Here is a 13575-nt window from a genome sequence, read left to right as displayed (position 1 = left end):
CATGTACCTGTTCGAGTCCCAGCTGCTCTGCTTCCAGTCCAGCTCCCTACTCACGTACCTGGGAGGCAGCAGAGGATGGCCCACCTACACGGGAGACCTGAATGGAGTTACGGGCTCCTGGCTTCAGTCTGGGCCAGTTCTGGCTGCTGCAAGTATTTGAGGAATAAATCAGTGCAAGAAAGATCTTTCTCCTTCCTGTCTCCTTCTCTGTCACTCTGCCTTTCAAATAAATCAATCTTAAAAAAGAAAAGCACACAAAAAACTGGATATTGAGCAATAGGAAAGAACTCACTCAATCCACAGCTGCTAGTGTGTCTGTGTGTATTTCTGAGGAGATGGCACAGGAAAATATCAATATTTTTATTAAGGAAGAGTCATAATTGAAATGTGATCTCCTTCAGTCTGCCAAGAGCAATGACAGTAAATACATCACAATAATCCAACAATTAATGGCTCCATTTCTAATTTTACTCAGGTGCTTTATTTGGCCAGAGAATACACATGTAACAAAAACACCATCACTCTCACAGATCACAATGTAAAATAAGCCACACTTCCTCCTCTGATAATCAACGTGATATCTGAATCTCATGTGTACATGAGCCAGCACTTATTCCACTTGACTTTTTAATGGATCTTCAATGCCTCTAAAAGTTTATTTGGCAGTTGGTCAGCTCCCACAGTGTTATGAGGAAGATGAAACAGACTGGAACAGACAGATAGGATTAAAATAAACACCTAAAACACAGCCACAGCTGGGTTCTGACTGCAGCTGGACCCTGACCAACAACAACAACAAAAACCCCTCGACATTCACCAGAACAGGTTTGGAGAAGTGCGTTCACTCACCTTGGCCAAAGGGAGTGGCACAAAAAAATACTTTACTCTTCTATTAGATTAATTTTTTTAGTTATTTACTCATGTAAAATAGCATTTATAATCCAGGTAAGGACATAAGAGCCTTTCACCACGCTCAATGAAACACTGAAGGTAAACTCCAAATCACATGCTGTTCTGTTGAGGAAATTTTAAAATAAGTCTTCATATAAATATGTTCTATAACTCAATAATAAGATAAATAGCCCAATAAAAATTGGGCAAAAGGGCGGGCTTTTGGCTACTGGTTGGCACACTGTGTTCCACATTAAATGACCTGGGTTTGATACCAGATAACCGGCTCCAGCTCCTTTGTTCAGCTTTCCACCAATGCAGACCCAGTGACAGTTCAAGTAGTTGGTTCTTGTTACCCCATGGAAGACCCGGGTTGTGTGTCTAACTCCTGGCTTTGCAACTGCCCTCCCACACCTGACACTGATAAAGCAGTGGGAGCTCTCTTTGTCTCTGTCTTTGAAATAAGTAAGTAGAAAAATTTATTTATTTGAAAGATAGTTTTACAGAGAGAAGAGGAAAGACAGAGAGATCGTCCAACCATTGGTTCACTCCCTAAATGGCTGCAACAGCCAGGACCGGGCCAGGCTGAAGCCAGAAGCTTCATCTGGGTCTCCCATGTGGGTGGTGGAGGACCAAGTACTTGGGCCATCTTCTGCTACTTTTCCAGGCACATTAGTAGAGAGCTGGATCAGGATTGGAGCAGCCAAGACAGCAGCCCATATGGGATTCTGGTGACGCAGGTGCAGCTTAACCTGTTACGCCACAATATTCACCCCTAGAAATTTTTTTTTTTTCGAGTGGAAAAATTTAAACAGATACTTCACCAAAAAATACACAGAAATGGGAAATAAATGCACCAAAAAATGCTCAACATCAAGGCCACACATGTGGCTCATCAAGTTAGGCTACCACTTGTAACAGCAACACCCCATATCAGAGCACCAGTTCAAGTCCCAGCTGCTCTGCTTCCAATCCAGCATCCTGGTAATACACCTGGGAAGGCAGCAGAAGATGATCTACTTGGGCCCCTGCCATGCACATGGGAGACCTGGATGGAGTTTTGGGTCTTGGCTTTGGCCTGGACCGGACTTGGCTATGAACCAGTAGATAGAAGATGTTTCTCTTTCTGTTTCTCCCTCTCTGTATGTTGCTCTGCCTTTCACATTAATAAACAACAAACAAATAAATCTTCTTAAAAAATATTCAACATCATTAGTGGTTGAGAAATGCTAGTTAAAATCATAATGTGGGCCCACATTGTGGTGTAGCGGGTAAAGCCACCACCTGCAGTGCTGGCATCCCATATGGGTGCCAGTTCGAGACCTGGCTGCTCCACTTCCCATCCAGCTCTATGCTGTGGCCTGGGAAAGCAGTAGAAGATGGCCCAAGTCCTTGGGTCCCTGCACTGCATGGCTTTGGATTGGAGCAGCTCCAGCCATTGCAGCCAACCGGGGAGTGAACCAGTGGATGGAAGACCTCTCTCTCTCTGCCTCTCCTTCACTCTCTGTGTAACACTTTCAAATAAAAAAAAAAAAAATGTGAGGGGCCAGCGCTGTGGCACTGTGAGTTAATCCTCCACCTGCAGTGCCAGCAACCCATATGGGTGCCAGTTCAAGTCCCAGCTGCTCCTCTTCTGATCTAACTCTCTGCTATGGCCTGGGAAAGCAGTGGAAGATGGCCCCAAGCATTTGGGCCGGGCCCCTTTACCCCCGCTGGAAGAAGCTCCTGGCTTCAGATTGGCCCAGCTCCAGCCATTGCGACTATATGGAGAATGAACCAAAGGATGGAAGACCTTTCTCTGTCTCTCCCTCTCATTGTCTGTAACTCTACTTCTCAAAAAAAAAAAAAAAAAAAAAAAAAAAAAACCACAATGCTGATACCATGACCTACCCACAAGAACAGTCAACATCTGAATGATACACTATCTATTGCTGGTGAGGAGTGGGAATGCAAAATGGTAGAGCCACTTTGGGAAGGTTTCCCAGTTTTCTTTTTATAAAGTTAAAAACAGTAACCACACTAGCTAGCATATAATTTCTAACTATCCAACACAGAGAAATGAAGACATTTCTCACAAAGACCTGTACAGCGATGTTCGGGACAGCTTTATTTAAAATAACCAAAAAGTGGAAACATATAAATGGATACAAAGTATCAATGGAAACAAAAATATCAATGGATAGACTAATGGACACAAAATGTCATACATGCCACTTACAAGGTGTTCTATAGGATGATTCTAGAAAAGGCAAAGCTAGCAACAGAAAGCAGATCAATGGCTGCCAGGAATGGCTGCCAGGGGCTAAGGCAGTGTAAGGGATAAAATGGAAGGGAACAGAGGGAACTTTCTTGGGGTGACAACATTTGCTATATTTCAGTTGCTTCATCCATTTAAAACTGGAGATCAAGTAATGGAAGAGAAGTTACTCAAATCATAGCCGCTGATAGGGTGGTTATGTGAGCAACTATTTTATGAAAATTCACTGAACTATATATGTATATACAATGGATAAACTTACTGCATGTAAATTTTTACCATTATAAGGCTGATTAAGGAAAAAATCAGTCTGGGGCAGGAACTGAAGCACAGCAGATTACTCCCCACTTGGGATGTTGGTGTACCTGATTCTGGCTGCTCTGCTTTTGATCCAGCTTCCTGTTACTGTGTCTGGGAGGCAGCAAATGATGGCCCAAGTACTTATGTTCCCACTACCCCCATGGAAGACCAAATGGGGTTCCTATCTCCTAGCTTCAGCCTGATCTAGCCCCAGCTGTGGCAGGCATTCAGGGCATGAATCAATGGATGATTCTCTCTCTCTCTCTCTCTCTCCCCCTCTCTCCCCCTCTCTCCCTACCTCCCTCCCTCCTTCCCTCCAGTCATTCTGATTTTAAACCTTTTTTTAAAGCCTTGATATAGATCAATCTAGTATTTCTTAGATATTTTCAGTATTGAAAAAAACTGTAGGAATGTGGCCAGTGTTGTGGCATAGCAGGTAAAGCCACCGCCAGCAGTGCTGCATCCCATATGGGTGCTGGTTAGAGTCCCAGCTGTTCCATTTCCAATCCAGCTCCCTGCTAACGCCCAGGGAAAGCAACAGAAGATGATCCAAGTATTTGGGCCCCTGCACCCATGTGGCAGACCTGGAAGAAGCATCTGACTTCAGATCGGCCCAGCTCTGGTCATTGAGGCCATCTGCGGAGTGAACCAGTATATGGAAGACCTCTCTCTCTGTTTCTCCCTCCTTCTGTCTATAACTCTGCCTCTCAAATAAATAAATCTTTTTTAAAAAGTCTATAGGAAATTCCACTTTTTAAAAAATGATTTATTTATTTATCTGAAAGTCAGAGTTACAGAGAGGGAGCAACAGATGGAGTAGAGAGAGATCTCCCATCACCAGGCTCACTCCTCAGATAGTCCCAACAGCCAGGGCTGGGCCAGGCAGAAGCCAAGAGCCAGGAGCTTCTTCTGGGTCTCCCACATAGGTGCAGGGGCCCAAGCACTTGGGCCATTTTCTGCTGCTTTTCCAAGGCCATTAGCAGAGCTGCATCAGAAATGGAGCAGCCAGAACTTGAACGGGAGCCCATGTGGTATGCTGCTATCTTTATCTGATATGCCACAATCTAGCCCCTCCACCTTTTTTTATTTTTTTTTTATTTTTTTATTTTTATTTATTTATTTTTTTTTTTTGACAGGCAGAGTGGACAGTGAGAGAGAGAGACAGAGAGAAAGGTCTTCCTTTGCCGTTGGTTCACCCTCCAATGGCCGCCGCGGTCGGCGCGCTGCGGCCCGCGCACCGCGCTGATCCGATGGCAGGAGCCAGGAGCCAGGTGCTTTTCCTGGTCTCCCATGGGGTGCAGGGCCCAAGCACCTGGGCCATCCTCCACTGCACTCCCTGGCCACACAGCAGAGGGCTGGCCTGGAAGAGGGGCAACCGGGACAGAATCTGGCGCCCCGACCGGGACTAGAACCCGGTGTGCCGGCGCCGCTAGGCGGAGGATTAGCCTAGTGAGCCGCGGCGCCGGCCCCCTCCACCTTTTTTTAAAAAGAATTATTTTTATATATTTGAAAGACAGAGTTACAGAGAGAGGTAGAGACAGAGAAAGAGAGGTCTTCCATTCCGCTAGTTCACTCCCCAAATGACTGCAATGGCCAGAGCTGAACTGATCCGAAGTCAGGAGCCAGAAGCTTCTTCCAGGTCTCCCACGCGGGTGCAGGGGCCCAAGGACTTGGGCTATCTTCCACGGCTTTCTCAGGCCATAGCAGGGAGCTGGATGGGAAGAGGAGCAGCCGGGACTCAAACCAGTGCCCATATGGGATGCCAGCGCTGCAGGCTGGGGCTTTAACCCACTGTGCCACAGTGCTAGCCCCGCCACTCCACAGTAAAAAAAAAATTGTTGCCTGACTTCAGAATGAATAATAATGATCATTGCATTATTCATCAGTAACTAACAGATGTTACATGTATACTTTTGTAATATGTTACTAATAGGGTAAATGGGATGTAGGGTTTAAGAGAACTCTTTGTACTAGATTCATAATTTTGCTTACAAATCTAAAGCTGTTTTTAAAAATAAAATTTATTTTTTATTTTTTTAAAAGATTAATCATTTAGGGTGGGTGTTATGGCTCTGTGGGTTAAGCCACTCCTTAGAACAACCGGAGCCCATTCCAGAGTGCCTGGGACAGAGTCCCACACCAGCTTCCTGCTATTGCTCATCCTGGGAGGCAGTAGATGATGGCGGTAGTACTGGGGCCCTGCCACCCATGTGGGAGATGCAGATGGAGTTCCTAGCTCCTGACTTCTGCTTGGCCCAGCCATGGCTATTGCAAGCATCTGAGTAGTTAACCAGTGCATGGAACACAGAACTCTTTTGCTTGCTCACTCGCTTGCTCTGTCTCTCTCTCTTCTCTGTCACTCTGACTTTCAAATAAATAAATCTTTTTTTTTTCAAATAAATAAATCTTAAAAGAAAAAAGTTAAAGTAATCTCCTAACAGACTAAAGTTCCACTTTATCTAATTTTATATGATGGCAGCACAAAGCTTAATATTTAGTGACTGCCCATTATCACTCAATAAAAACAAGACTTTTAAGTATATTTTGAATTAAATTATTAGGTTAAGTGAGTCATAGAACACAACACAGCAGAGATACTAAACTCTACCCATTAAGCAAATCAAGGCTTTAAAGCCTGGAGGACTGAAATCCCAACCAATGATTGACTGACAGACTAAAGAGGTGGGAAGGAACCCAACACAGTTAGAACAAAACAAACAAAAAGCCAGAGACGTTCTGGAATGGACATATTCCCTAACAGCATGTGTTAAACCCTCTGCCTCAGTCCCAACCCATCCAGTACAATCATCCCTCCCTTTCTCCGCGTGTCCTCTCTTCCCTCTTCAGTTATCCTACCTATAAATCTGTTGTGTTTTTGGTGTTGCTGTCTTATATGTTTTCTGGAAAGTTGCTAGTAAACAAAGTAGAAATAGTGAACAAAATAGAAACTTTTAAACTTAGTCCAAGCTATAAAAAGAAACAATGAAGTTAATTGTTACACATAGCATTTAAGGCACAAATCAAGGCAAGGAAATATTGCCTAAAAGACTAAGGAAGCCAGATGTCAGATTTCAAGGATTAGGCAAAATTAATATACTAAACTGTTTTTGTAAAAAAGGCATGCTAGTTCAAAGGCAATTATAAGAAAAATTAATCTAGGGGCCAGCATTGTGGCACAATGGGTTAACCTGCGGCTTAATATCATCCCACATCGGAGTGCTGGTACCGGTTCCAGCCACTCAGTTTCTTGCTAGTGTGCCTGAGAAAGCAGCAGAGGACGGCCCAAGTACTTGAGCTCCTGCCACCCATGTGGGAGATCAGGATGCATTTCTTGGCTCTTGGCTCAAAATTGGCTGTTGCAGCCAACTGGGGAGTGAACCGCCGGATGGAAGTGCTCTCTGTCTCCTGCTCTGTCATTCTGCCTTTCACAAAATTAGTCATTTTTAAACAAAGAAAAATAAATCTGATATATTTCCTCACTTCCTCCTGTCTCAAAAAAGTATTCTTTGGGAGTAAAATTTCATTTTTAATTCCAGGCTCCTTATTCCAGTTCTATTTCAAGGGACACTAAAGTAATCACCACTACAAAGCGGTCACTTGCACTTCAGGGAGTTTGGAAGCTGTTCCGGGGCATCAGTTCCATGACTGACCTACAAGCACCCCGCCAGGTAGCGGCAGAACCAGGATCCAGCTCTCATTCCACGTCCCAGAGATCTCCCCACTATTTACCAATTATGTACTGAGCATCTACTTTGTGTTGGGTACTACTTTAGGTGGTTTGGGTACATCAGTGAACAAAGAAGCCATACACCCTGCCCTCAGTGATACACACTGAGCAAAACTCTCAACACTGATATTATATTTTACAGAGTCCTTTGTTTCAGTATGTTCTGTAAAAAAGATTCATTTATTTGAAAGGCAGAGTGATAGAGAGAAAAAGAGAGATCTTCCATCTACTGGTTCAGTCCTCAAATGGCTGCAACAGCCAGGTTTGGGCCAGGCTGAAGCCAGGAGCTCCATCCTGGTCTCCCACATGGGTGCAGGCGTCCAGTGCTCTCTGCTGCTTTCCCAGGCGCATCAGTAGGGAGCTGGATCCGAAGCAGAGCAGCTGCTCTCTGATACAGTTGCCTGTGTCCCAAGTGGCAGCTTAACCTGCTGAGCCACAATACTAGTCTCATATGCTCCCCCACCCCATGTGCTTATGTCCTAACACACATCTCTTCTATGTAAATCTTCCCTCGGGACTGAAGAGGACTGGTAACCAGGAACAAGCCCTCATACCAAAATCTGAGGATGCTAAATTTCTCACCTAAAATGACCTATTATTTGCATATAATCCAAACAACCTCCTGCATATTTTATAATTTTTCTGAATTTTTATTTATTTGAGAGGCAGAGAACTTCCGCCTTGTGGTTCATTCCCCAAATGTCAACAGCTGGGGCTGCATCAGGTGGAAGCCAGGAGCTGGGAGCTCAATCCAAGTCTCCCACGTGGACAGCAGGGACCCAACTTGAGCCATCACTTGCTGTCTCCCAGGGTGAACATGAGCAGGAAGCTGGAATTTGAATTGCAAGGGGAACTTGAACCCCAGCTCATCTGGGATGTGGGCATCCCAAGTGGAGTTTTAACACCTGCCCCATCCCATTCATTCTGAACGTCTCTAGGTCACTTATCATACGTTATACAATGCAAATGCTATGTAAATAGGCACTATACTGCATTGTTTAGGGGACAATGTTAAGAAAAAATGTCAATACATGTTCAGTACAGATGAAAACTTTTTTCCAAATATTTCCCATCTGCAGTTGGTCGAATCCAGAGTCACACTGAGTGAGTATGATCTGTCTTTTATCAACTCCACACCTGAGAAGACTTACATAGGCGAGCTGTCACCGAGACCTCTGATAGTCAGCGCCTTCTAGGCTGCACACTACACTCAATACCAGGTTCATAAACTAAACTCAACAGCAGTGGGAGGTTGGGGGGGAAGGGGTTCTATTCCAAGGCATCAGGGTAACAATCGCTATCCCTGCACACCCAGTTGTCACTGACCTCAGCTCCTCTCCTTACCCTGCCCCGTAAGCGCTGGGCTCCACATCCACTCCATTTCCAATCGTGTATTTCACCCACCAAAATCTCTCTGGCGGGACTGGCGCCCTTCCGCCCCGAAACCATGCGCCAGCATTCACTTTTTATCGAAATAAAAGTTTGCCCCACATTTCCTCCCAGACACGTCCCAGATACACGCCCTGCCTTTGCTTCAAGGCACTCTCACTGTGTCACTCGATCCTCGGGGGACCCGCGGTGGGCAGGGACAGGCGCGACACCAGGTCCGGAGGCGCAGGCAAAGCCTGTCACTCAGGGCCGGGCAGCAGGAAGCAGCGCGGCGCCCCGATCCGCACCTCACCACCAGGGCTCCGGTGCCCCGCACGCTTCGCGCCGGACGGGCCTCTCACACAGCCCCCGCCCCCGGCCCTGCTCTTACTGACACCCCCGCCCCACGCCGCCTCGAGTTCAGCCCGGGTCTCCAGCGCTCCCCACCGGGCCGACGGGCCGGCAGGTGCCACCAACCCCCCGCGCCCTCTCCGCGATGGGGGCTCCCGCCCGCCGGCCCGCCGGCCCTCCACCGGAATTCCCAGTCCCCGGGCCCGTCCCCGCCGCTCCTCCCCCACGACACCCGGCCTCAAACGCCGTCCTAGCCGGGGACTCTCTTGCCCCTTGGCCCCGTCCCCCAGCCCTCGGAACAGGGAGGGTACCCAGCCGCCCTCGGCCAGGGGCCGCAGTGTGTCCCTCGGCTTCCTCCCAATTCCCCCAATTCTTCGCCTGTCCCTCCCTCAGGGCCCGGGCCGGAAGGTGCCGAGGCCCGGCCCCACCGCCCGGGCCCAGGCTTGTTTACTCACTCGCCCTCCATCCCGGGCAGCACGGACCGGCGGCCAGGGCGCCTGCGCGCCGCAGCCCCGCCCCCAGGTCGCGGCCCCGCCCCGCGACTCACCGGCGCGTGCGCGCTGAGGCGCCGGTGCCGCCCGGGTGCGCCACCTGGGCTACCTGGGCTTCCTGGGCTGTAGTTTGTAGTTTGGACCCTGTGGCCCGGACTCAGCTCCTGGAAAAGGAAGGGTCCTGGGGACACCTTCGCGGAGCCGAGGCTCTTATCCAGCGACTGCCGCATCCTCACTCGCTGGTGGCAGGTCACGTCCCCAATACCTCAGCGTCTGTCTGGGGGTTCCAGTTGCTTGCTTTATTTACGCCTGATTTCCCCTTTTCTGTCAGTAATTTTCCTGGTGACTGAGATTCCAAACTGTGACCTGCTATCAGAGTCTCTCCCCACTCAGTTTCAAAGGGAAGAATAACTCTGCGAGTAATCTGGCAGATGCCGCGTTAACTAAGCATGAGAGACATTCTTATCAAGGTGTCTCTCAAAGTGATACAGTGAGAAGCGAAACAAATCACTTCTGGAGTGTTCTTGACCAAAGTGCATGAGCTGCATTTAATCATGAGGAACTGTCAAATACAAAATGAGAGACAAATGTGGCAAGGTGTTAAGCCGCTGCTTGTGTGCCTGCATCCCATGTTGGAGTGCTGGTTTGGGTCCCTGCTGCTCCACTTTCCTTTTTTTTTTTTTTTTTTTTTTTTTTAAGGTTTTTGTTTGTTTGTTTGTTTTTTGACAGGCAGAGTGGACAGTGAGAGAGAGAGACAGAGAGAAAGGTCTTCCTTTGCCGTTGGTTCACCCTCCAATGGCCGCCGCGGCTGGCGCACCACGCTGATCCGATGGCAGGAGCCAGGTGCTTCTCCTGGTCTCCCATGGGGTGCAGGGCCCAAGTACTTGGGCCATCCTTCACTGCACTCCCTGGCCACAGCAGAGAGCTGGCCTGGAAGAGGGGCAACCGGGACAGAGTCCGGCGCCCCGACCGGGACTAGAACCCGGTGTGCTGGCGCCCCAAGGCAGAGGATTAGCCTAGTGAGCTGCGGCGCCGGCCAAGGTTTGTTTTATTTATTTGGAAGTCAGAGTTACAGAGAGAGAGAATCTTCCATGCACTGGTTCACTCTCCAAATCGCAGTAATAGCCAGGGTTAGGCTAGGCTGAAGCCAGGAGCTTCTACCAGGTCTCCCACGTGGGTGCAGGGACCCAAGCACATGGGCCATCTTCTACTGCTTTTCCAGGAGCATTAAGTGGAGCAGTGGGACTTGAACCAGTGCACATATGGGATGTCATCCTTGCCAGCCCCTGCTGCTCTACTTTCTACCCAGGCCCCTGCTAATATGCCTAGGAAGGCAGCAGGGGATGGACCAAGTACTTGGGAGAGCCAGATGGAGTTCCAGGTTCCTGGTTTTGGCCTGGCCCAGCTTCGGCCATGAGGATATTTAGGAAGTGAACCAGCAGATGGAAGATCTCTCGATCTCGATTCTCTCCCTCTCCCTCTTCCTCTTTCTCTTCCTCTTTCTCTCTGCCTTTCAAACAAATAAACAAATCTTTTTTTAAAAAATGCCCTTTAAGCCCATTGAGATGCCTGCATCTCATGTCAGATACTTGGGTTCAAGCTGTGCCTCCACTTTGAATTCCAACTTACTGCCAATGCACAGCCTGAGAGACAGCAGGTGATGGCTCGATTACTTGGGTCCCTGCCACCATTGTGTGAAACCAGGATTGAGTTTTCCCTGAGTGTTGCAGGCATCTGGGAAGTGGACCAGCTGGATGGACAGTCTCTCTTCTCTCTGTCTCTGTCTTTCAAATAAAGAATGCAAATAAATAAACAATAGGAAAAAAGACATCAAGGTCATGGAAGACATAGAAAGGGCAAGGAACTGTCCCAGGTTGGAAATGAGGAATCAGGACAGCTGAATTGGATTAAAAGAGTTACATAGAGAGAGGAGAGGCAGAGAGAGAGAGAGAGAGAGAGAGAGAGAGAGAGGTCTTCCATCCAATGGTTCACCCCCAATTGGTTGCAACGGCTGGAGCTGCGCTGATCTGAAGACAGGAGCTTCTTCCGGGCCTCCCACAAGGGTGCAGGGGCCCAAGGACTTGGGTCATCTTCTACTGCTTTCCCAGGCCATAACAGAGGAGCTGGATCAGAAGTGGAGCAGCCGGGACTCAAATGGCACCCATTTGGGTTGCTGGCACTGCAGGCGGTGGTCTTACCTGCTACGCCACAGCGCTGGCCCCTTGATCATTATATTTGAAGAAGTTGGATGAAAGGTACATAGGAATTAAAATACAGGGGTGGGTGTATTGACCAGCAGCTAAGACATCTGCTTCCTGTATTGGAGTGTCTGAATGAGATTCCCAGCTCCTGCTGGTGCAGAGTCTGAGGATGATAATGATGGCTCACACAGCTGGGTTCCTGCACCCACTTGAGAGATGTGGGTTGAGTTCCCTGCTCCTGTCTTTGGCCATGGCCCAGCCTCTGCCCTTGTGGACACCTGGGGAATGAGCCAGCAGATAGGAACTCTTTCTCTCTCTATCTCTGTGCTTCTCAGACAAATTTTTTTGAAAAGTTAAAACACAAAATAAAATTATCAGGGCCAGTGCTGTGGCGTAGCAGGTAAGGCCATCGCCTGCAGTGCTGGCATCCCATATGGGCACTGGTTTGAGTCCTGGCTGTTCCGTTTCCAATCCAGCTCTCTGTTATGGCCTGGGAAAGCAGTAGAAGATGGCACCAGTGTGGGAGACCTGGAAGAAGCTCCTGGCTCCTGGCTTCAGATCAGCCCAGCACTGGCCGTTGCAGCCATTTGGGGAGTGAACCAGCAGATGGAAGACTCTCTCTCTCTCTCTCTTTCTGTATCTACCTCTCTCTCTCTCTAACTCTGTCAAATAAATAAAATAAATCTTTTAAAAAATAACATCTTGATTTTGTCTCAGACCGTATAATTACAAAATCCTACAGGGTTAATTTTTTCAACAATCTTCATAACAGCCCTGTGTGGTAAATAGGGCAGATTTCTGTTCTACACAGCAGGCTAATCTTGTAAGGAAAGGGGAGCAAAACAGAGAGAAGACAGGATAAGAACTCGCAGCCAGAACGAATTTATTCAAGAAGGAGAAATTCGCAGAGGTGAGTGGCCAACAGACCCGAACATGTGGCGGAGGGCCCAGTCCTCCAGTGGGCTGGGCCTTATGTATCTTAGGGTGGGCAGTGGGTCCAGAGAGGGGCTGGGGGCAGTAGTTGAATGAGAATTTTTCCATACAGGTTTTCCATGTTTCTTGCAGGCTTTCAAAACCTGGAAAACAATGCAGGGGGTAGGGTGGGGAACAAAACAGGGCAAGGGTAGAGGTAAAGTGGAATTTTACCTACTTTCAGGCAAGGAGTTAAAATGGCTAAGACTTATGTTCTTGTTCCACCAATACTGGCATAAAGGAATTCAAAGACTTGTCTTACACCCATGAAAAATTGCTCTGTCGAGTCTTAAACTCAAGTCCCTGGATTCCACATTTAGTGTTCTTTTCCTTATATCAAAAACTTGGCAGAGCTACAGAGAGACAGACAGATCTTCCATCCCCTGGTTCTCTCCCCAAATGGCTTCAACAGCCAAGTCAGGGCCAGACTGAAGCCAGCGGCAAGGAACTCCATTCGTTTCTCCAACATGGGTGCACTTGGGCCAGCTTCCATTACCTTCCCAGGCACATTAGCAGGAAACGGGATCAGAAGTGGAGCAGCTGGGACACAAACTGTCACTCTGATATGGGTTGCTGGTGTCTCAAAGCAGTGGCTTAACCCCCTGTGCCATAGCGCCAGCAGGCAAATACTGCTTATACTTGCAATTTGTAATCATGTTCCTTTCCATTTCTGCCACCTTCAAAATAAGGAGTTCTCAAAGCTGGCTCACCCTGAACTCACCGGGGAGCTTTAATAACCACTAAAACCAGGCTGCCAGACCCATGAGTTCTGATTAATTGGTCTGGGGGAAAGCTTGGGCTTTAAAAGTTTTTGAGCTTTGCAGCTGGTGCTGTGGCACAGCTGGTTAATGCCCTGGCCTGAAGCGCCGGCATCCCATATGGGTGCCAGTTCGAGTCTCGGCTGCTCCTCTTCCGATCCAGCTCTCTGCTGTGGCCTGGGAAAGCAGTAGAAGATGGCCCAAGTCCTTGGGCCCCTGCACCCACGTGGGAGACCCGGAAGAGGCTTCTAGCTTTGGA

General features: G+C 48.1%; 1 protein-coding gene across 11 annotated transcripts in view; it reads right to left on the bottom strand.

Annotated features, from left to right (window-relative positions):
- Nucleotides 1–9439, bottom strand: part of EZH1 (enhancer of zeste 1 polycomb repressive complex 2 subunit) — a 39229-nt gene extending 29790 nt beyond the window's left edge. For 3 of the 11 annotated variants that reach the window (XR_011383462.1, XM_008271515.4, XM_008271518.4), the window contains exon 1: nt 9350–9439. Coding sequence is in view for 2 of the 11 variants with exons in the window: in XM_070060666.1 (XP_069916767.1) it covers nt 9350–9360 (11 nt within the window). In the remaining 9 variants the exon portion in view is untranslated. Of the gene's footprint in view, nt 1–7; nt 4526–4924; nt 8488–8519 lie in introns of those variants that run through there. The other 8 variants (XR_011383461.1, XM_070060666.1, XM_070060670.1 and 5 more) reach the window with 5 other exon arrangements.
- Between the last annotated feature and the right edge of the window lie 4136 nt (nt 9440–13575).

The sequence above is a fragment of the Oryctolagus cuniculus genome, chromosome 17, assembly GCF_964237555.1.
Source record: "Oryctolagus cuniculus chromosome 17, mOryCun1.1, whole genome shotgun sequence".
Taxonomy (NCBI): Eukaryota; Metazoa; Chordata; class Mammalia; order Lagomorpha; family Leporidae; genus Oryctolagus; species Oryctolagus cuniculus.
This window is presented reverse-complemented; position numbering and strand designations above follow the sequence as displayed.